General features: G+C 49.9%; 1 protein-coding gene across 3 annotated transcripts in view; it reads right to left on the reverse strand.

Annotated features, from left to right (window-relative positions):
- RAP1GAP2 (RAP1 GTPase activating protein 2) overlaps window positions 1–24,162 on the reverse strand; it is a 141,349-nt gene that overhangs the window by 17,160 nt on the left and 100,027 nt on the right. For all 3 annotated transcript variants that reach the window (XM_063146835.1, XM_063146834.1, XM_063146836.1), the window contains 5 exons: window positions 23,640–23,769; window positions 22,079–22,234; window positions 17,484–17,555; window positions 15,826–15,912; window positions 11,601–11,735 (listed from right to left, as the gene is read on the reverse strand). In XM_063146835.1, the coding sequence (XP_063002905.1) occupies window positions 11,601–11,735; window positions 15,826–15,912; window positions 17,484–17,555; window positions 22,079–22,234; window positions 23,640–23,769 (580 nt within the window). The remainder of the gene's footprint in view (window positions 1–11,600; window positions 11,736–15,825; window positions 15,913–17,483; window positions 17,556–22,078; window positions 22,235–23,639; window positions 23,770–24,162) is intronic.

Genomic DNA, 24,162 nt, shown 5'->3' on the forward strand with positions numbered 1-24,162 from the left:
ACCCATGCCAACCAGTTTGGAAGAAAAAATACTGTCTACCCTTACACTGAGCGGTTGATGAACAAACACACAATCCACAACAAATGAGAGTTCAAGTCTATGAAAAGCCTCACAGTACTTTCATGGCACAGTCCTTAGAAATCCAATGCATGTGCAGAGTGCTTTCAAATTCCCAAACGGTGATGGATCCAAACAGGGAGGCTTTTTGAGCCATGAGTCAAAAGATGATCCTAGCAAAGGCTCCTTGCCTTTGCTCCAGCTCGTAAAGGGAGGCGTGGGCCTGTTCCAAACCACCTGACAGACAGGGGCAACACTGCTCAGCCCATCAAGACGACACTACAATCTGAGTGACTCCTTCAACAAGCCCTCCCCACCTTTCTAAACACTCCATCACTTCCCCAAGGAACTCGAAATGGGTCAAGGTCAGAGAGCGGAGGAGTGTGTGAACCCTTTCCCTGAGAATCCTGACAGAGATAAACTTGCACAGACATTCCTAACTAGTTCTAATAAATCTAACTACAACTTGCTGAAACCTATACCTGACAAATACACTGCCATGTTTTCTTATGGGATCCCACTTGTTCTATTTACAGGGATGGACGGACTCACCTGAAACCGTGCTTGATGGGCACTCAAGGAGCTGCTGCTACAGCCTGCCTACACGAGCCAGGTTGCATGAACCCCTGGAGGGCTCAAGAAGTGGTCTGGGATTGCCGCCATTTTAATGCAAGATGGGGGATCTCAATTTCGATATATCTAATGTTGTGTACAAGGAAAAGGAAAGGAACCTCTCGTGCAAGCACTGAGTCATTACTGACTCTTGGAGGGACGCCAGCTTTCGCTGACGTTTTCTTGGCAGGCCTTATAGCGGGGTGGTTTGCCGTTGCCTTCCCTGGCCGTTATTACCTTTCCCCCAGCTAACTGGGTCCTCATTTTACCGACCTCAGGAGGATGGAAGGCTGAGTCGACCCGAGCCGGCTGCCTGAAACCAGCTTCCGCTGGGATCGAACTCAGGCCGTGGGGAGAGTTTCAGCTGCAGAAACTGCTGCTTTACCGCTCTGCGCCACACGAGGCTCGTTGTGTACAAGGGCGACCATAAAGGGTGATTTCTGCAAATTAGAGGCCTCTAACGTTGCGGAAATTGCCCTTTACACCCACCTTTGTCTAGAGCCCACATCTTGTGTTAAAACCGTGACTTCCATGGAGGATAGGTCTGGTAAGTCCCGGCTGCTCACGCAGCTCTGCAGGCGGGGGGCTCGCTGAGCCGTGGGTTGGGGGGGAGTCCAACACCCTCCCGGACTCAGTCAGGTGCCCACAACATTTCTAACCATTTATAGCTAACCTGACAGCATTACAGTACACGTCTGTAAGCTTTCTTTGACTGCCATAATGGTGCTGATGTGAAGCGCTCATAAAACAAAGCTGTGCGTAAAAATACAATGTAGCCACTGTATAGGCTCGCATGTTTACATAGACAGAAATAAAATGGCGGTGTTCAACATTATAAGAAGAAGAGAAATCATAGGACGAGAAGGCCAAAAACAATTAGTCACAGGCTAATGGAAACAAATGAGTCTAATGTTGTTGATTAAAAAGGAGCAGAGAATCAATTGAAATAAATACCAACTGGCAACGGGTTCTATGGTCAATGTGCAATACGCGAAAAAGCGTGAAGAACGTTACAGAGAGAAAAGAAGTACAGGAAGTACTAGTCACTTCCTCTTCCTGACCACACACACACTCAAATTATATAATTTCCCAAATTACTTGAGGGATAAATATGCTTGATTGCAATTTCAAGACATGACGTGCTAAATTTAGTGCCGTGCCAAAATCAGTCTCCAGTTTACTGAATGTTTTCTTCCCTCACGAAAAGGGCTTCTGGTTTTCTGCCTCGTTCTCAGGACCCTCTAAATGTTTTACCTCATCATAGTGAGGTGGCCAAGTGTCATTCATTCATTCATTCATTCATTCAGTCAGTCAGTCTGTCTGTCTGTCTGTCTGTCTGTTCTTCCTTCCTTCCTTCCTTCCTTCCTTTTTCTTTCTTCCTTTCTTTCTTCCTTTCCTTTCTTCCTTTCTTTCTTCCTTTCCTTTCTTTCTTTCTTTCTTTCTTTCTTTCTTTCTTTCTTTCTTCCTTTCTTCCTTTCTTCCTTTCCTTTCTTTCTTTTTTTCTTTCTTTCTTTCTTTCTTTCTTTCACATGTCTCCTTCACTTTGCAACCTCCCTGGCTGCCTGGGCTTCCTTCCTTGTTGCCTGGGGAGGAGCTACCACATGACATCTTCCTTCGGGCTTTAACTGAAGTGTGGGAAGTCAGGGAGGCCGCAGACCACCAGGGAGATGATTGCACAAGAGAAGACAGATCAACTCTCCTAAATGTACTGTGCAGCCACCTCATAAATAAGAGTGTCTTGGACTGCAAGAAGATCAAACCAGTCCATACTCCAGGAAATAAAGCCAGACTGCTCACTTCAGGGAATGGTATTAAAGGCAAAACTGAAGTACTTTGGCCACATAATGAGAAGACAGGAGACCCTGGAGAAGAGGCTGATGCTAGGGAAAGCGGAAGGCAAAAGGAAGAGGGGCTGACCAAGGGCAAGATGGAGGGATGATATTCTGGAGGTGACAGACTTGACCTTGGGGGAGCTAGGGGTGGCGACGGCCGACAGAAAGCTCTGGCGTGGGCTGGTCCATGAAGTCACGAAGAGTCGGAAGCGACTGAACGAATAAACAGCAAACTCACAAGAATTTCACAGACATTTGATGCAATTTGATTTGATGCAACAGACATTTGATGCAACAGACATTTGATTGCCATTTTCATTGCAATCTGATGCAATGTCTTTTGCATCAAATTGAATGAAAATGGAAATTTCCATCCTTAAGTACTTGCAAAAGGAAATGCCCCACATCGCTATTTTTATCCTGACAAATGGGGCCTCATTAGCTAACTGCAGCACTGGACAGCCCTCCAACTGAAGCCACTTTCTCTGGCTCTTGGGCCCTCTGCCCCCGGTTTTGTGGTGATTGCCCTTGTAAAATGGCTCAGCAGTGCAATTTTCTGCTTGGGCAGAGACTGCATCTGCAGCAGACAGATCCACTTTCTCTGACTTGCTACCGTTATTGGTGTGTCACAAGGTTCATGAAGCTGGGTGTGTGTCAGTTCTGCTGGGTATATCATTCACCTGCTTCAGATTTGGACAGCTCATCAGCTGGCATCATCTCCAGGCCTGGGATGGTAGAGATGAAGGACAGGAACACCGTCTGCCCCCATCCATTGGTCAGGAGACTAAGGGCAGGGGGGTTGGGTGGATGTGAGGGGTATTTGCGTGTGGATGTGTGGTTACAATCCATTGAATGCAAGTGGTAATAAAAGAAATATTCAACATAGCGCTTGATATATTGATGCCTGGGAGTGAATGAACTAGGGCTGTGCACCCCTCCACCCCGCCTTGATTCTCCTAGGGTCCGCTGCGGAGCTCCGGCTCCGAATCAGAGCTCCGCAGCGGTGGGGGGCGGCGCCAGGTAAGGCCCCCCTCCCTCCTCCCTCTTACCTGTTTCCATCCCGGCCCGCCGCCAGCTTCACTAGAGTCTGCGGCTCAACCAGGAACTGTAGGCCATGCTTGCGGCCTACACTTCCTGGTTGAGCCGCGGGACTAGTGAAGCTGGTGACGGGCCACAACGGATGCAGGTAAGAGCTTCCTCCCCCTTGCCCCCTTACTTGGCTCTGCCGTTGTCAACACACAGGCAGCGGCGGCAGGGCCAGGTAACCACCCCCTCCTTCCTCCCCCTTACCTGCATCTGTCCGCGGCCCCGCGGCTGCTTCAACTGAGCCCGAGGAGGGGCTCAGTTGAAGCAGCCACGGGGCCGCGGACGGATGCAGGTAAGACCACCCTCCCCCTTGCCCCCTTACCTGGCTCTGCCACTGTCACCACACGGGCAGCAGCAGCAGTGGCAGGGCAAGTAACCCCCCCTTACCTTTTTTGCGGAGCTCCGGATCAAGGCGAAGGATCCGCCTTTACCTCGATCCGCTCCGCGACGCTCCGCTGCTCCCCCGATCCTCTTCGCCTCTGCCTTAAGGGGAGGCGAAGCACCCCAATCTGCTTCTGCTTCTCCTGTCTGAGGAGAAGCGGAGCACAGCCCTAAAATGAACCCATGCTGGTGTCTCTTGCAAATCCAAAAAGGATCCAGGAAGACCACCAAGGGTGCATTCAGCCTTCAACGTTACCTTGGGATGTTTGAGAAATCCATTTGGGGAGTGGTGTTCAATGGGTTTGCTTCGGCTCATCCCCTTGGGATTTGTTCTGGTTCTCACTGTGGCACTCCACTCAATCTGCAGCAAGTTCATGGATTTCCTTCATGGACTTTCTGGGAATTTTGCTCCTTTTCTTTTTCGAAAGTTCTGCAAATTGCATAAATTCCTGAGCAATTTGCACAAGTTACGGCTAAATTTGCACAAATTATGGCCAAATTTGTGTAAATTTGGCCATAATTTGCACAAATTGTAGAACCTCCCCCTCTCATACTAAATGTGCACAATATATATATACTGGAGTTTGGGGAACGGTTTGCAGCTTGGCTCACAGACTCAAAGCAACCAGGCTGTCCCTGTGCAGGAATGGCTGCAGCTGTCTTACCCACTGGAACTGGTCATAAGAACCTTTGTAAACCACCCAGAGAGCTTCGGCTATGGGGCGGTATATAAATGAAATAAATAAATAAATAAATAAACAAGAGCATAAGACGTGCCCTGCTGGATCAGACCAAGGGTCCATCTAGCCCAGCACTCTGTTCACACAGGGGCCAACCAGCTGTCGACCAGGGACCAACAAAGCATGACACCCTCCCACCCATATTCCCCAGCAACTGCTGTACACAGACTTACTGCCTTGGATACTGGAGGTAGCCCATAGCCATCAGGGCTAGTAGCCATGGACAGCCCTCTCCTCCAGGAATTTATCTAACCCCCTTTTAAAGCCATCCGAATTGGTGGCCAGCACTACATCTTCTGGTAGTGAGTTCCATAATTTAACTCTGTGCTGTGTGAAGAAGTCCTTCCTTTCCTCTGTCCTAACTCTCCCACCCATCAGCTTCATGGGATGTGACCCATTTGGGTTCTCGTATTTTGAGAGAGGGAGACAAATGTCTCCCTGTCCTCATTCGCCACACCCTGCATCATTTTGTATCCCTCTATCGTAGCAGCCTCCTTTTTCCCAAGCTAAACAATCCCAGCTGTTGTCACCTTCCCTCCTAGGGGAGATACTCCAGCCCCCTGATCATTTTAGTTGCCCTTTTCTGCACTTTTTCCAGCAGTTTCCCTGGGGTTGCTTGATGCTAAAGCCGTGTCCAGACATCTACAAATGTGATATAATTAATTGTTCTCATGCTGTGAATGGAGGTGCAGATGTTTTCGGTGGCCAGAAGTGGCTTTGACCCTAAGAGAGATGCTCCACAATTCAAGAAGGATGCAGACAAGCTGGAACCCTGCTTATGTTCTACAACGAGGCAAAGTTACATGTGTGTTTCTGGAAAAATGAGGAAGTTATAGCACTTTGAAATGACTGGAACTCACATTTTTAAAAAAAATCATTGCAAGAAAACCGATGGAAAGAGCTGTCTAAAATTGGACACACATAAGCATCTCCAAGGTATCTGTAAGCTCACCAAATGTCATTGTTCTATCATGAAAAATGAAGTAGCTACAGGCGTTTCTTTTCAATGGAAAAAAATGGCGTCCGAATAGCATTTCGGAGGTCCGAATTTTTCTTCGGATTCGGATCCGAAACGAAACGGGGTGGTGGTGGTCCCGAAACGACCCGAAATGAAATGGGCCTGTTTCGGAAGGTCCGAAATGGGCTCCAAAACGAAATGGGTTGTCCGTGCACAGCCCTACTTTAGACTGCTGTTTTCAATCACTGTATCCTTGAACCACTGTGTGGTTGTTTCATATAAGCTGCTGTCTCAGGGCTTTGCCCAAACAGGCAGCCTAGAAAGATTCGAATATATAAATAAATAAATAGTCGCTTGTCTCGCACATGCTCCACGGCCTCCCGCAAAATCTCATGGAACTTCTAAGCCCTGTGAAAGGGCAATGGATGATGGACACAATCATTTCCAAAATGATTGATGTAGCAGCTAGAGAGGGTCACACAAACATTACACGTTATAACATATGCACACACATGTACTATCTTCAAAATAAATCAAGACAAAACAAAACAAAAATCCACAGTTTGTGGTTTATTAATCTCATATACATCATTACAGAGAGAAAAATCATGGAATCGTAGAATTCAAAGGGGACTTAGAGATCATTTAGTCCAGCCCTCTGCTCAAGGCAGGCTCTGGCTGAACCAATGCTTGAATGCAAACGCCAGCATGCTTATCTACCTGTGTGTTTGGATTCTCTGCATTTATATTCTGTTTTAGGGCATGACCTGGTGAAAACCAGGCATGTCTGTGAATTACAGGTAAGATTATGTCTGGGATGTTTAAGAACTGGAGATAATTGCACCAGGGGTGTAATTAGGTAACTTTAGAGTCTAGACTTTTTAGTTCTTAGAATTGTAGACCTTAGAGAGGGGCAGAGATCTTTAAAAGATAATAAGTATTACTCCATTCACTTCAAAATGTTCTGCAGCATTTGCAGGCACTCCCGTTCATTCTGAAGTCTGCCCTAAAGTCCCACCTGGATATCATCCCAAGTACACATAAAATTAGTAAAATGCTGCCCAAAAAAGAATCTTGTGCTTCAGATACTGCCTGAATACCAGATCTTTTAAAAGGGGGCTGCTTGGGAGATAGTTTGACCTCCTATTTGTTTGTTTGTTTAGTAAACATATTTTAGTCTGCCCAATAAAGACTGTCCATTCTCTAGGCAGACTGCAATCTGTTAAAAGAATAAATTACAGTACAAATAGTTAAAAGGATAAAACACAATGCAAACATTTAAAAGGGTAAGATACAATACAAAATGACAAACAACACAGGAATTGATAAATATAACGATATAAAGAACAGTTATAACAATCTAAAAACTGCTCTCTAGAATGCCTGGAAAAAAAAGGTCTTTGCCTGGCACCAAAAAGATATCAATGTATGCACCAGGTGAACCTCTTTAGGGAGCGCATTCCATAAATAGGGGCCACAGCTCAGAAGGTCCTGTCTCTTGTAGAAAACCATCTGTGGAGGGATCCAGAGAAGGGCCTCTAAAGATGACCGAAGGGTCTGAGTTGATACATATTAGGGCTGTGCTCTGCTTCTCTTCAGTTCAGAGAAGCAGGAGCGAGGCGGCCTGATTCGCCTCCGGAAAAGGCAGAGGCGAAGAGAGGCGGGGGGGCTGTGGATCGAGGCGAAGAGGATCGCCTCAATCTGGAGCTCCACCTGCATGTAGGTGGGGGGGGACTCATCTGGCACCACTGGCGCCGCCATCCATCCATGCGGCGGCGGCGCCAGGTAAGGGAGCAGGGAGGAGGGACGCTTACCTGCGTCTGTCGTGGGCTTCAATTGAGGCCCCGGTTGAAGCCGGAAGTGAAGGCCGAGGCCTCTTCCAGCTTCAACCGGGGCCTCAATTGAAGCCCGCGACGGACGCAGGTAAGGGGCGGGGGGCTGGCCTACTTGGCGCTGCTGGTGCCGCCATCCATGTGGTGGTGGCAGTGGCGGACCCAGGTAAGGGAGCAGGGAGGAGGGACGCTTACCTGCGTCCGTCGCGGGCTTCAATTGAGGCCCCGGTTGAAGCCGGAAGTGAAGGCTGAGGCTTCTTCCGGCTTCAATCTGGGGCCTCAATCGAAGCCCGCAATGACAGACACAGGTAAGGGGGTGGGGGTGGATTATCTTGCACCGCTGCCACTGTCCATTTGGCGATGGCGGCGAAGCTGGATCTCGCTCCGCAGAGCAGAGCAGAGCGGGAGACGGGCGGAGCGGCGTGAAGAGGATCAGGCCCGATCCGGATCGGGCCACGAAGCGGATTGGGGGGTCTGTGCACAGCCCTAATACATATGATACATTTCTTTAGGTATCCTGGTCCCAGGCTATTAATGAACAAATGGCAAAGTGGTCCTTCCCCAAAGCAGTCCAGAGGCAAGTGGGCTCTCCCGATGCTTCAGACTTGCAACAGGCTTCGTGGGGCATTAGGGCAGCTGTCAGAGCTCCAATGCATGCTTTCAGAGCAGACTCCACTTGCTCTGGGACTGCTGTCAAGGCAGAGGAATATAGTTTGCACCCTAAAAATAGCTAGTGGGGGGCGGTCAACCCCCAAGGATGGACCCTGATACTTCAAGGGTCCTGGATTCAAGGTGGATTTCCCCACCATACATCAACCATTGCAGGGAGGGGGCAATTTCATTTCCCCCCTATGTAAGTCAGTGGCTGGAGGGGGGCAACCCCCCACCAAGTCAGCTCCATGGGAAGATAACTAAAGTTTGGGAAACTAAACTCGGGCTCTACTCTGGCTCCAAAGTGAAGCAGGTCATCATCAAAGCAGACCAAAGTGAAGCGACCTCTACATGAAACACCGAAGGAGGTTCCAATGTGGTTGATTTTTCTGCGCTCACCCTGAGCCGTCACCCCAGGATCTCAGCAAGACTGCTTTTTATTTTTTTTAATTTTTTTGCAAAACGTAAAAATAAAACATAAAACGTGAAGGAACGGATGTGTCAGGTTCTGTCCTGCAGCACCACCTGGTGGCTGCAGTGCCCCTTGCCGGCCGCAGAGTAGTTGAGGATCCAGGCTCATATCATCAAGCACTCACAGGTGGACTGATGCAGACCAGCTGGGAGCAGCCAGGAAAGGGCTATATAAGAACTGCATTTCCACTCTAGTTTTGCCACAGCAGCAGGGTGTCCTGTGCCTGCTGCAGCCTGCAATCCCGGACCTTGCCTGACCTTCTGTTTCTCCTGACCAGGCCCTTTGCCTCCCGCCCTCCCTGGACTCTGTTTGCTGGTTCCACCGCCGTCCATCCCAGCCCTGGCGTTCCTGCGCTGAGGCCTTGCCGCCCCACACCCCGGACCCTGACAGGATGATTCTCAATGCATTGATTCTTCTTCAGAAAATCAATAATTTGGAACTCAAAAATGGAAAGAGAAATTCAGATGAGGAGAAGGTTGGGAATATCTGGAAGGTGGAAAAGCAGGAGGAGGGAGAACAAAAGTAAACCAGTGTTGAGTGTCATTCAAAGAATGAGAGTGACTGAACTCAACGTATCAGCCTTCGTCAAGTCGCTTACATCTGACTTTAGATATAATGGAAGAGAAACCAGTTCCCACCCACCCACCCCGGCAGTCTGTGAAAAGTGGTAACAAAGTGAGAATGAACCCCTGCGATTTCCTGCCACATCCTGGGGTGGGTGGAACACCTCTGCTTCTCATTTCTTGACCCTGTATGTATTTACGCGGGAAACACGCTGAGAAGCAAATAAGCTATCAAGCAGACCAGCAGGGCTGTCCAAAGGTAAAATGGCAGCTGCCCAATTATTCTGACAGTTGTCTTCCTCGCAAGCCCTGGGATACCCTGCAATGCCAAAAAAGCAAGAAAGTCCAATTTCATACCAGGCGAAAGGCAAGGGAAGACATTAACGCTGACATGTCAGGGGATCGTAAGGAATTGGTGTTTCTGACAAGCATTTCAGTGACATTCCAGGCAGAGGTGGCTGCTGCAGTAGTTTGGTACGCAGGAAGAATAATAGAATAGCAGAGTTGGAAGGGGCCTACAAGGCCATTGAGTCCCTGCTCCATGCAGGAATCCACCTTAAAGCATTCCTGACAGGTGGTTGTCCAGCTGCCTCTTGAAGGCCTCTAGTGTGGGAGAGCCCACAAGCTCCCTAGGTAATTGGTTCCATCATCATACTGCTCTAACAGTCAGGAAGTTCTTCCTGATGTCCAGCCGGAGTCTGGCTTCCTGTAACTTGAGCCCGTTATTCCATGTCCTGCACCCTTGGAGGATTGAGAAGAGATCCTGGCCTTCTCTGAGGGACAGTCTTTTAAGTATTTGAAGAGTGCTGTTTTGGCCTTTGCTAGACCTACCTGAAAGTCCGGTCGGGAGGAGGGGCGAGCCCGCGCTACAGCTAGCGCAGGCTGTCGCCCCGGTCTATATGTCAGACGCGACGGGCTAAAGGAAAGCCCCGTCCGTCATTTTTTAATTTTTAAAGGGCCGGGTGCGAGGAGCGCAAAAGCGCCAAAAGGTAAGTTTGTTTGTTTTTTAAAAAAGGTTTCCCTGATCTCCCCACCTGGCCCTGATCTCCCCACTGGCCCTGATCTCCCCCCCTGGCCGCTATCTCCCCCCCCCCCGGTCATGATCTCTCTCTCTGCCCTGTACGCGGCTTCTCCCGGATATGCACGAGTAAGCTGCGTAGCCGGGAAAAGCCGCGGAACGGGCTAGACCTTCCGCGGCCCCAGGCTCAGCCTGGGACTGTGGAAATACCGGGCTACAAGTGGAGCCCATTACCCCAGGGCAAGGGAGGGTTGACCCCTACCTAAACCCGGGATCCCCTGGGATCCCATCTGGATGCACAGGGCGATCCCGGGTATCAGCCCAAGCTAACCCCTCATCTAGCAAAGCCCTTTGTCTCCCCTAAATCTTCTCTTCTCCAGGCTAAACATGCCCAGTTTACATTCACTAAACATGTCCTGTTACATACACTAAGCTAGGATTCAGGCCTGTTTGTACTCCGTGGAACACACGTCTGGAAAGACACGTATAGCATTGCAGTGTGATTTACTTGAGGAAAGGAAAGGAACCTCTCGTGCAAGCACTGAGTCATTACTGACTCTTGGAGGGACGCCAGCTTTCGCTGACGTTTTCTTGGCAGGCCTTATAGCGGGGTGGTTTTCCGTTGCCTTCCCTGGCCTTTATTACCTTTCCCCCAGCTAACTGGGGGAATAAAATAGGCAGTCGCTATTTTCCTGACCTCAATTGCACACATCAAGATACAGATGTCAAGCTGCCATTTATGCCACGGTGGGGAGGGGGGAATCCCAGCATGATATTTTCTCCCCCAAAGGGGTCAAACAACAGCTTCGGGGTAACTTAAGGAAGGAAAATGTCATGGGAGAAAGGCTACACAACCCTCTCCCTGTATTAGTGCTCCAGTCCAGCTCAGGGCCCACACTCCTCCTTTTAAGTAAAAATAAATCACGGATCCCCTACATGACGTCGTTAATTAGCCCTAAACAGGGCCAATGTCCTCACCTGGCATCGCTGGGCAGCACCCACTGAGATTGCCTTCCCAGCCTTTCCCCCTCGATTATTATTTCCCCAGCCTGGCACTTCAAACGTACAACTTTTCAACCATATAATTTGGGCATTACGGGAGATCAAAAACATGGTACTGCTTGGAGCACCGCCACTGGCATCTGGTAGGCCCACCATGGCCCACTGACAGGACACACACACACACACACATACCGCCCCTGAGGCCATTTTGCCCGAGGCCTCCTCCAGCCTGGGGCTGGTCCTGTCCAAAAGGGCGAGGTATGGAATCAAATATTGCCATGACGTTTCCATCAAGGGGCCTGCACCAATTGGGGTTATGTTTCGATCCCTCACCTTTGGCTCTCTGAGACCAGACTAGGCCTCAGACCTGCCAGACGTTGGGCACATCTCCTTTACCTTAAATGATTCCAAGAATCCTCCATGGCCTCCATTCTCCAACTTGTCTTCCTCAGATCCCAGGCCAAGCATCAGCTGTGTGTGGACGTGGAGTTCGTCATGGAGGTTATCCAACAGGGCAGCTCGCGTCCGGTCCTAAAACGACGAGTTGAGGCAACGTGATTGCTTCTAATGAGTTCATTTTGCTTCTGTTGCGGCCCAAACATTACCAAGACGCTTCTTACGGTGTAACACACGTTTATTGACAGTAAGGGCGGCATTTACATTGCAATGGGAGAAGGCGTTACCTTTGCCAAGGAAATTCTTCTCTGAGGATTTCTGGGTGTGTCCGCTTTTTATTAGTCAATTCGACAAGAAAATAGAGCATGCGCAGAAAGCTGTTTGCAACCGCGGAAATCTCTAGCTAACCGCAACTGTCCTGCCATTGACTTGTTACCAAAAGCAACTGGGTGAAAGAGGAAATTCTGCCTCATCACAAACTCTTTTCACAGAAGCGAGCAACCAGTTTCTGTATGTGTGGGTGGCACACAGACCGTTTAAACTGTTGTTCCGACTTTTCTCGGTGTCCAATGTCTGACTTTTCTATTGATTAGATTGATCAAAATATGGCTGCTCTAATGTCAAGGAGCCATCATGCTTCCTGTTGATGGTAGGATCTTAGGAAGCTGCCTTATCCTGCCCAGTATGGCCGACACTGGACTAGCAGCAATGGTTTTCCAGGGTTTCAGCAGGCACCTTTTCCAAGTCCTACTTGGACATGCCGGAGATCAAACTTGGGACTTCCTGAATGCAAAGCATTTACTCTACCACGGAGCTATGCCCTCTCTTCACCCTGCCCCCTCCCAACTGCAGTTCCGGAGAGAGCTGAGCCAAAACTGCTCAGATCTTCTGGGATTTTCCTCCTTCCTCCCCACCCCCATCCCACTACATAAAGGTCATTTTGCAGGATTACCTTCAAGTATTCTTCACCATTACTGTTGTGTTGGCTACTATTCCCCCTGCCCTGAATGACACTCAGTCCCGGGCATTGTGGAGGATGCCAAATCGTAGCCAGGCTGCCAACACAATTGGCACAACACGAAAGACACTTTGCTACAGCCACGGTGAGCATCATTGCAAATTGATGGGGAATTTATCCTCCCCCTAGAGAAATCGGGTGAAATAGTCCCTCCAATTTTGCATCGGTCAATCAGGGCTGGAGCAGTCTTAGGCACACCCTGAAAGCGAATTTGTGCTCTTTAAAGCGCAGGAACCACCCTGGCAGCATGTAGAGCAAACGCCTGGCCTCCAGTCAGAAGGGTATAATCCTTGAGCCAGCCTTTACGTAGGCGCAGTAATCTATTGCAGCCCGACCCATAGTATTCTTTGAGCCACCGTTACGCTTTGGTACAGACAGGGCTCCTGCGTGGCCGTAATTTCATGTGGGAGATTTGAGGGCTTGGTAATAAAGTAGGACTCAGTGGGGTTCAGGACGAATAGAAACTATACGCTACGTTTCAGGAAACTGAATGTTCGCGAAGGCAGTCCGACCTTAATTGGCATACGCATGTAATTAATAGAGCTGCAAGCTTTAATCTACTGATTAAACAAGATGAATCAACTAAAGCTTTTGTGGATTAATCCGCGAGAGATCATTTTAAGCAGGGAGGACAAAGTTGAATTGGTGGGGCATAAAGTGTGGTTTCTGATGTGCTGTGTTCGTTTGGAAGTAGTGGGGGTCTCTGAATGGCAACTCAGATGCAAGGCAAGAATGGTGCATCCAAAAGGAGGTCAGCAACACCACCTTGCCTTACCTGCTGCTTTGGAGGCAGTTGCGGGGCCTGGGAAGGAAGTGTCTCTTCTCCCAGGCCACCCCGGGCACTTAACAGGTCACCCCAGTTGCAAATCAGGAGTATGGTGAGGAGGGGAAAAGAGTAGGGTTCTAGGACACATCTGCAATGGAACAAATGAGTTTGGATTTTTATGAATCTGAAGCACAGATTCTGCTACAAACTGGCTTTCTCCCTTTTGGGTGGAGTCTATAGATTTACCGACCATTTTCCTAGCCTTTGGGAATTTGAAACACACACACACACACACACACACAAATCCTGGCCAAAACTGCGCATCCCCCCCATGTGAAAATATGCATTTGGGGGGAATTTGCGCACTTGCGTACGTGCAAATTTGTGCGGCTTCACATTCATGCATATTTGAAAACTGGGGAGAAATCTGATTCCGTCGATGGGCAGACAGTGAAATGAAAGGCACTGGACAACCCACGAAACACAGATAGAATGGATCTTACACGATGTGTACTTCCTTGTAAGAGAGAGACTCCCTCTCATCGCCACAGCCAAAACGGTGCGCCACTGCGCCAGGCAAAGAGGTAGGTGTGGGGAAAGGGGGTTTCGGGGGAGGCAAGGGCTTGGAGGCTAACTGAGAGAGGGAACAGCCCCTGCTGCACTCCTGATGGGCTCAGAAGTAAGGATGGATGGATTCTGTTCAGTTCTAGCCCAGGTCAGTTTCACATGTGTTCCATCGGAAGCCTGTTCCGTCCCATTTTCTCTGTGGGCTTTGCTAGACGAGGGGTTAGCCTGGGCTGATACCCGGGATCGCCCCTGTGCATCCAGGTGACGTGCAGGGGATCCCGGGTGTAGGCAGGGGTCAACCCTCCCTTGCCCCGGAGTAATGGGCTCCACTTGTAGCCCGGTATTTCCGCAGTCCCGGGCTGAGCCTGGGACCGCAGAAGGTCTAGCCCGTTCCTCAGCTTTTCTTGGCTACGCGGCTTACTCGCACGTAGCCGGGAGAAGCCGCGCATGGGGCAGGGGGAGAGATCGTGGGCAGGGGGGAGATCGGGGCGGGGGGAGATCGGGGCCAAGGAGGAGCGGGGAAACCTTTTTTTTAAAAACTTACCTTTGTTGATCGTGCGCTCCTGCGCACCCGGCCCTTTAAAAATGAAAAAAAAAATGGTGGACGCAACGGGGCTTTCCTTTAGCCGGTCGCGTCTGACGTATAGACTGGGGCGACAGCCCGCACTAGCTGCAGCGCGGGCTCGCCCCTCCTCCCGACCGGACTTTCAGGTAGGTCTAGCAAAGGCCTGTGTGTTTTTAAAACTGCACACAAATGTGCATTTAAATTGTGTATTTAGGGAAGGGTTGTAGCTCAGTCGTTGAGGACATGCTTTGCAGAAAGAAGGTCCCAGGTTTGATTCTCAGCATCTCCAGGTGGGCCTCAGAAAACTCCTGCCTGAAACCCTGGGCAGCTGCTGGCAGTCAGCATAGACAAAACTGGGCTTGGTGGACCAACAGTCCAACTCAGTATAAACCAGCTTCCTAGGTTCCTAAATTGTATGCATTTCCCCCTAAAATACACATTTTGGGGTATGTCTTCCCCTGAAATGCAGATTTTTGGACACATTTCCCCCTAAAATACACATTTTTATAATATACGTCTTTCGAGCCAAGCACTGCACTGGAAAATCTGGGAAAGTATAGAAGGATACATATGTTTATGCATTTATTGCTGTAAACCATGTTGTGAGGGCTTCTGCCCTGAAATCCAGCCAAGAATTTTTTTAATTAAATGAAATAAATATTCTAACCTGCTAACCCCACCCCCACCCCTGCTCACCTGCCTGCCAACCCACAGGAAGGACTTGAAGCCTACAGCTAGCGAGCAACCTGGACTCCTCTCTGGACTGCCATCGATTAAGTGTTGCAAACTATGGCAGGCCAGAGAGGACGCTGGGCAGTTTGCCAGCGCATGTGGAGGCCTCCGGTACGTCCCGTGGGCGGGCAGGCAGCAGCGGGGGGGGGGGGGGTGAGTGGGACTTATGTGAGGCTTCTGTGCATGCTGACGTCACCCAGCCTCCTCTTTGGACAGCTGTAGATTTACTGAGGTAAGCTACGACAGACAGAAATGGTTGTTTTTGGCTGCCGTAGTTTACAACGCTAAATCTACAGCAGTCCAGAGAGGAGGCCAGACAGGTCACTGTTGTGTGTGGAAGCCTCAGGTAAGTGCTGCGGGCGGGCGAGTGAGTGAGTGGGCGGGGGGGGGGCTTTGATCCAGTAACAGCCCCTAGAATCATAGATTGCATGGGAAATATATTAATGGTTTGATAAACCGTGATTTTTTGCCCTGGAACTGCAGACTGACGGATGCTATTCAGTGGCTATCCCAAAGTGAGAAGTATCTCCAGCGAGGCTGTTGCCCTTCTAACCTGTTCCAGGTCAACCCATCTTACCTCAAGCTTTGCAAATTTGTCTGACTTGCAGCAGGCATTTTCGGCATTGATCAGTTTGGTGAGAAGAAACTCCCGGAATTCTGAGTTCTGTGTGGGGAGGGGGGGAAAAGGGACAGGTCAGGAGTGAAGTTGGGCCAACCCAATGCCTGTATTTATTTATTTATTTCATTTATATTCTGCCCCATAGCCGAAGCTCTCTGGGCAGTTTACAAAAGTTAAAAACAGTGGACATTAAAAAAAAAAAGTATACAAAATTTTAAACCATCAAAATATATATAAAAACAACAGTATAAAACAGTATCCATTTTAAACAACAGCAGTTCTGGGATCCATTAAAAAACAAACAAATGAAGCTCATGTTGTTAAATGCTGTTAAATGCCTGGGAGAAGAGAAAGATCTTGACTTGGCGCCGAAAAGATAACAATGTTGGCGCCAGGCGAACCTCGTCGGGGAGATCATTCCATCATTGGGGGGCCACCACTGAAAAAGCGAGGGCCTTTTCAGTGGTGGCCCCCCAATGATAGAATGAATGATCTCCCCGACAAGGCTCGCCTGGCACCAACATTGTTATCTTTTCGGCGCCAAGTCATGATCTTTCTCTTCCCTTGTTGCCATGTAACATTCTTTGGGTATGAACTTCAGTGATCATCAAAACAGTTTCCAAATATCCTGGATGGCTGTTGACCAAATCTGTTATTAGCTGAACCTAAACAGACAGATTCAATCTGGGGTGTGTGAGTGAGTGAAATCTATTAATTTTCAGGAAATTGGGAGGGGGGGGGCTACCATTAAAGACAAGGGGGCAGAACGTTTCCATTTTTTACTTTAATAACCAAATCTTTGCTGTAGCCACAACAGAACTGCAATCAACAGCCTGACTGTATTCCTTCCATATTTTCCAGGTGTTCCCAAGGGGAACAACACAACACCTTCCTTCCCAGAGGTATGACTGTGAAAAAAAAGATGGCTGCCCTTACTTGCCAAAGCAGTGGCAAACCTTTGAGGTGAGAGCCAGTGTTGTGGTTAGACTACTTGGACTATTATTTACTTATTATTACATTTATATATTTATTACATTTCTAGACCGCCTTTTTCCCTCCAAGGAACCCAAGGCGGCATACATAATCCTCCTCCTCTCCATGTTATCCTCACAACAACAACCCTGTAAGGTAGGTTAGGCTGAGTGTATGTGACTGGCCCAAAGTCACCCAGTGGGTTTCCATGGCCGAGTGGGGACTAGAACCCAGATCTCCTGACTCCCAGTCCAACACCTTAGCCACTACAGCACACTGGCTCCTACTGGGGGTCCCCGGGTTCTAGTCCCACTCACCCATGAAGCTTATTGGGTGACTTTGAGCCAGTCACTGACTCTCAACCTGACCTAAAATGGAGAAAAGGAGGATCAAATACACGGCCTCCTTGCAGGAAAAGGCAGGATACACATGTAACAAAGAAAAAAGGAAAGAAACACACCCAAAGAGAGAAAGAGAGAGAGAATTGGAAACTCTCAGCCATCTTATATCGTAAGCCCAACACAAACTGAAAATCAATCAGTTTTGCTGACCCCCTTGAAAGTAATGAAATCCCTCCCTCGCCCCCCCCTACAGAAATTTCATGGGGGACAAATATTCAGCCCATCACTGGTTACATTTCTTACTTTCTGAAATACAGGGGGGCTTGGCAACGAAGGCCCAAACGAAGGGACGTCTTCTCGCGCAGTGACCGCTACCTATCAGGAATAAGGAAAACAAATTAAACAGAAGAAGAAGAAGAAGAAGAAGAAGAAGAAGAAGAAGAAGAAGAAGAAGAAGAAGAAGAAGAAGAAGAAGAAGCAACAGCAGCAGCAGCAGCAGCAGAAGAAGAAGCAGAAGCAGAAGCAGAAGCAGAAGAAGAAGAAGAAGAAGAAGAAGAAAAAGAAGAAGCAGAGGTGGAGGCAGCGATGAAGAAGAAGAAGAGGAAGAAGAAGAAGAAGAAGAAGAAGAAGAAGAAGAAGAAGAAGAAGAAGAAGAAGAAGAAGAAGAAGAAGAAGCAGCAGCAGCAGCAGCAGCTGCAGCTGAGGCGGTGGAGGAGGAGGAGGAGGAGGAGGAGGAGGAGAAGAAGAAGAAGAGGAAGAAGAAGAAGAAGAAGAAGAAGAAGAGGAAGAAGAAGAAGAAGAAGAAGAAGAAGAAGCAGAAGCAGAAGCAGAAGCAGAAGCAGAAGCAGAAGCAGAAGAAGCAGCAGCAGCAGCAGCGGAGGTGGCGAAGAAGAAGAAGAAGAAGAAGAAGAAGAAGAAGAAGAAGAAGAAGAAGAAGAAGAAGAAGAAGAAGAAGAAGAAGAAGAAGAAGAAGAAGAAGAAATGTGCAAAGCCTGATACAGACGGAGCACCTAGAACGTCAGAACATGAGCACTGCCTTTGCAGATCTCACAAAGGGTCCACCTAGCCACGCATCCACTTTCCCACCACGGTCAGCCAGATGATCCTTGGAAGCCCACAAGGAGGGCTGATATTGACTTGAGTCAGTGCAAGTTTCAAGAAGGAATTCATAGAACTTTTGCAAGCTGGAGTTTTGCAGATTTGCACGTCCATATCTGTGGATCAACCTTCCCCACTACGAGCCACTAGGAGGGGAGGGGAGAGGCCCTAGATCTGTTGGGTCCACTGGCCCCTTAGCCCCCATCCCTGCCCCATGCTGAGACAGGATGATAGATGGGCTCTGAGACCTGCTAACTAAAAATTCTCATTTGGTGGTTGGAGGGTGGGTGGGGGAGACGCCGTGTTGCTCCGCTTGCCCTGCCAGCCAAATGTCCCTAGGATTGTTCTCTAATTAATTTCACAAATATTTGCCTCCTTACACCAAAGAATACTCAACAGCGCCGTTCACAACGAAACTGTAGCATTCAACCCTAAACGCAACCAAGTAAAAGCAGCAGAATATTACTGCTATAACAAAAGCCCTCTCAAAATGCCCTACCCTCTTTGTGAGAAGAGAAACAGGAGGGAGGAGGGGAAGCATTTCCCCAAATTTGTCCAGGGGAGAAGAAATTCCGGAACAATTCCCCAAAGGTAGGGCATAGCTTCTTTCTTTTTCCTAAGAGGCTTCTGGGAGTGGGCTGCTACAGCAGCAGCAGCAGAGGGTAGCAGCAACTTTGGCAGGATCTACACTACTGCTTTAAAATGGTTTATTACAGTTTTGACAACTGTTGGGGCCCAGGACACGCAACATATACAGTTTCCAAAAATGTTTTCAAAGTGTTTTATCTTGCTTGGTGTAGGTCTGGCCTTTGTTGGCAGCCATTTTGCATCCTTCGTGCCCCAGACCTTGGGCCATTCCAGGGCATTGTGGGAGAAAATGGGGGCTGCCTAGAGGAAGAAGGTGAAAAAAGGCTGATGGAGAATATTTGGTGGAAATATATGTCTCTCTCAAAATTACCCAAAATGTATAAGGGTGCCTTGGGGGACTGTTGGAAATGTGAAGAACAAGAGGGAACCTTTTTACCATTTGTGGTGGTCCTGTGAAAAAGCAAAATCCTTTTGGACCCAGATTCATTTGTTAATGCAAAAAATATTAAAGACCAATCTACAAATGAAACCAGAATCATTCTGTTTGGGACTTATGGACGATCCACTTGAAGAAAAAGGAGGGACGCTGTTTTTGTACATGACAACAGCTCCTGTCAAAGCAATGGTATTCCCCGTAGTAACCTATGGCTGCGAGAGCTGGACCATAAGGAAAGCTGAGCGAAGGAAGATAGATGCTTTTGAACTGTGGTGTTGGAGGACAATTCTGAGAGTGCCTTGGACTGCAAGAAGATCAAACCAGTCCGTACTCCAGGAAATAAAGCCAGACTGCTCACTTGAGCGAATGGTATTAAAGGCAAAACTGAAGTACTTTGGCCACATAATGAGAAGACAGGACACCCTGGAGAAGAGGCTGATGCTAGGGAAAGTGGAAGGCAAAAGGAAGAGGGGCCGACCAAGGGCAAGATGGATGGATGATATTCTGGAGGTGACAGACTTGACCTTGGGGGAGCTAGGGTGGCGACGGCCGACAGAAAGCTCTGGCGTGGGCTGGTCCATGAAGTCACGAAGAGTCGAAAGCGAATGAACGAATAAACAACAACAAATAAATATTAAGGAGGGCTTTAAGCATACCAAATTTGAATCGGATTGGGTCATCCATTGATTTTTTAATGATTTTTTTTACATTTCCCCCCTTAAACCCATTTCCTGGTATGCAAAGGATCTTGCTGCCCGGTAGCAACAACAACGGTGATAGCTTAGCGCTGTAGGGGATCATTCAAGGGAAACAGGTACGTGGGATGAAGCCCTCAGTCTCCCAGCGGGCATATAGCCAGCTGGTGGGATGTAGAGGCTAAAGGATGGAGAACTCGCAGGGTGTGTTCACTGAGCGCTGCTCTGGGCGCCAGGTCGGCGATGTGCACTTTCCAGGGCCTCTAGAAATGCCCAATTCCCCTGGCACCCCTTGCCTCTCAGGCTCCCGCGACGTCCCTAATGAAGTGTCGGCATGGTTGGGCATCTGTCAAGGGCGCCAATCCAGCAGGACCCCCACGACCCTGGGGCTGCTGCTCCCCTCCCTTGCAACCTGCTTGTTCCCCTGCCTCTCATTCTGACCCAGGCCGCGGTGCTGGTGAGAAGGAGCAGCAGCTGATGCCATGGCCCACTTGCTCCCTGGCTCCCTGACTGTCAACCAAGCAGACAGGAGCCATGATGAGGAAGAAGAGGAGGAGCAAGGAGCAAGGACAACGGTGGTGAGGAGGGAGACTCGCCAAGGGAGGGACAGGCCCAGGATCCTCGCAAGGAGCCGGCAGTGGGCGAAGGCATCCATCACAACCATTCCATTGCGCTCAAACGTATCCTCAGTTTGCAGGGCGAGGCCTCTGTGGCAGGCGGGGAGGCCTGGACCTCCAGGCAGGCATGTCTTCGACACCGCTCTTTTAAGAAACGAAGGCCATGGCATGCACAACACGCCGCGCCAGGCGCCACACAGAAGCCCTCCCAAGCCGCAGGGTGAACGCACCCACAAGAGGTAGTGCACAACAGTCAAAGGCAGTTGCTATGGACTGCAATTATTAAGATGGATGAAGCCAGGGCTGATGCTACCATAGAGGCCACTCGGGCGGCCGCCTAGAGCGCCAAGCTAAGAGGGGCGTCGTGCAGCGCAGCACTCACGCGCGTTGTTGGCTGTGAGCCGGCCCGGCCCGAGGATTCAGCTGGGCATGAGCGGGCGAGATGGCGCCCCGCGCCCACCCAGCCAAAGCGAAGCCAGGGACGCTGGGTGGGGGGGGCAGCTCCATGTTCAGACTTCCGCCCGGAAGCCGCCCTCCCAGAGCCACTCTAGCCACCCAGAAGCCGCCCTCCCAGAGCTGGGAGGCCGCCGCCAGAAGAAGAAAAAGCACGTAGCGAGCTCGACCCTGGCTCAAGCCGGCCTCTGCCTTACTCCCGAGGAAAGGGCACCGGGTCGCCTCGCCTCTCTCCTCAAACAGGCTGCGATGTCCAGGCAGGCGGGCAAGCGGGACTCCCTCTCCCTTCCCTCAGGACAGCTAGGGACTTGTGGACTCCTCGCAAGGCAAACTCTCCTGCTTCCCGATCCTGTGCGCGTGGATCAACGGGACTTGCATCCGAGAAAGCGTTGCACCGGGAGGCACCAGTGCGGCCCAATCCGCCTATGCCTCCTTACTCGGAAGCCTTATTCCCCCAAGTAAACGTGCGGAGGGGATCGGGACGCCAGGCTGCATAGCGGATTGTGTTCGCACGGAAGTAAGTCCCGGTGAATTCCAGACGGCTCGGTCCCAAATCGAAGTGAACCAGTCCCAGCTCTTCACTCGGCGCACACGTTCAGACTTCTGTGTGTGTGTGCAAGTAGCTCGCCTTGCCTAGGGCGCAAAATAGTCTGGCACCAGCCCTGGGTGAAGCTGCACTATTGCCCAGGTGTGAAAGTCCTGTTGGCCATCTGCTTTGCAACCGACTCGGCTTAGGCTTCAAGGACAGATATAAGAGACACCCGCTTCAGCGCTTAATGGATTTTTGCTGCAGACTCGCAGATAGGCTGTCGGAGTCTCCCTTTGCAGCGTCAGGAGCAGCGAGAGCACCAGCTGCCTCTCAGAGAATAAATAACCGTTTTCGAAAGGCTTAGCGGGAACTCTTTCCCTCTGGCCAAAGTGGGACATTTTTCACAGTTCCCAAAGCAGTCGTTCGCTCGCTCTAAAAAGGATGCTCAAACAAACTCACACATTGCCGCACACTCCTCTTACTTTGTAGGATGTATTGTCCATTTCAGGGTTTTCGGCCTGGACAACAATGTAGGCATGTAGAAAATTCGAGGCAATCATGTCCGGGACAAAGGGAGTGTTTTCTTCTTGAAATATAATTGCCACAATGTCGTTGCCGATATGTCTCTTCCTCTGAAGCTGAAAGTAAAAAGGAGGTGCTGTAAGAGACCCCAGGAATGGATGCAGATGGTTCCGACTTGTGTATATTTATTTATTTATTACATATTTATACTGCCCAACAGCCTAGGCTCTCTGGGCAGTTTACAATTAAAACCACAATATAACAATCCAGATTAAATCTTAAAACTTTAAAAATCTATATGTCTAAAACCCCTTCAGAGTTCCATGGAATATTTGTCTTCCTTTCTCGGTTGTCTCCCACAATCTCCCACCAACTGTCTACGTCTCTTGAAAGCGGCAACCATAACCTAGTAAGGTTGGGAGAAATTCCCTACAGGTTTTTTTTTTCCCTCTAAGTGAAGGTTTTACTTTTTTTTGCAAGTGGGAGAGATGGCTGCCTCCACGGGCCAGTAGAATGTCGTAGCAGTTGCCACGCGTTTTGAGCCAGTGGGCATATTTGGCATTTTGAGGAAGTGTCGTGGGCACTCTCACAAAATGTCTGCCATGGGGTGGGACTTGCCCTTCCCAAAATGTCTTCCATGGTGGACATGGCCAGTAGTTTGACACTCATTTCCCAAAAGGCAAACTGGCCAGACTAAAAGAAAAGTAACTTGCCCAAGCACCCGAAACACAAAAACACTATATCATAATGTAGCATCCTTCCTATTAGCTGGCTAGCGATGCTGGCTTTGCAGTTGAAGTCAATAGTCCTGTCTCCCTAACTTGGTCCACAGGGCCGGTACTACTATAGAGGCCACTCAGGCGGCCGCCTAGAGTGCTGCGGTAAGGGGGACACCGAATGCTGCACCCAGTAGCCGCTGTCCCACAGCAGCTCTGAGAGGGCGGCTTCCGGGCGTGCCGTTCTGAAGCCCCCTGTCCGCCCCCCCCAAGTGTTCTGGCTTCGCTTCGGCTGGGAAGCCGAAGCGAAGCCAGAATGCTGTGGTGGGGGGCGGGCAGGCGGGCGGCTTCAGAACGGCGCACCCAGAAGTCACTCTCCCAGAGTGGCTTCTGACCAGGCGCGCCGTTACGAAGCCACTCCCCCACCCCAGCGTCCTGGCTTTGCTTCGGCTGGGCAGGCGAGATGGCGCCCCGCGCCCAGGCACACTGGGGTGGGTGTGGGGTGGGTGGGTGGGGAGGTCTGCAGATAGGGAGAGTTGTGGAATCATCACCCGTGCTGAGGCCAGAGTCATTCCCCTCCTATAAGTCCCTTTGAGCACAGTGTGAGACATGGGCTTTGGCGGTTCAATGTACGAACACCCCATGGAGGTCATTCAATCACAGGACGTGGAGCCCCTGCCAGAAAGCAATTCACACCTCTTCTTCTCCCGGCCCTGTACCATGGCCACTTCCATCCCGGGTCCTGCCATTTCTGCTCTCCCCTGCTTGACATTCTAGCCAGAAAACAAGGTCAGCTCGAGGTTACCTGCTGTGCATCCCCCTCGGTGAAGGGAAGTTTGGTGGAGACATGAAACATAATCTCTCTGTCCCTGAACACCGTGTACACAGACTCTGTGCCTGTCTGGCCATGAGTGACATCCAGACCGCCTCGAAAGCTAGAACAAAATCAGAACAAAGTGGACCCGTGACGCCTGGTACACTCATGGCGTTTTCACCAAAGGCAAAATAACATAAAATTAAACGTTAGCACAATTCCGTCCAAGCTATTTAGGGCCAAAGCAGAGGAGACGCTGGAGATCTGTAATCAGATTGCCCGGTGTTTTCATTTTTACCTAAGAGAAGCCCTGGGAGGGTCTGGATTGGATCAGAGCAATGGCGCTGGGAAAGGGCTGATAAACCTCTCCCTTCTCATGCCCAGGGCTGGCGTCAAGGTTAGGCATGGTTGCGCAACTGCTGAGAGCCCACCCACCAGTAGGAGCCAACCGGCAAGCGCTCCTCGGACTTGCTCCTCCAATTTACCGTTGCAACCCGCTCGTTCACCTGCCTCT

Source organism: Elgaria multicarinata, chromosome 22 (assembly GCF_023053635.1).
Source record: "Elgaria multicarinata webbii isolate HBS135686 ecotype San Diego chromosome 22, rElgMul1.1.pri, whole genome shotgun sequence".
NCBI lineage: Eukaryota > Metazoa > Chordata > Lepidosauria > Squamata > Anguidae > Elgaria > Elgaria multicarinata.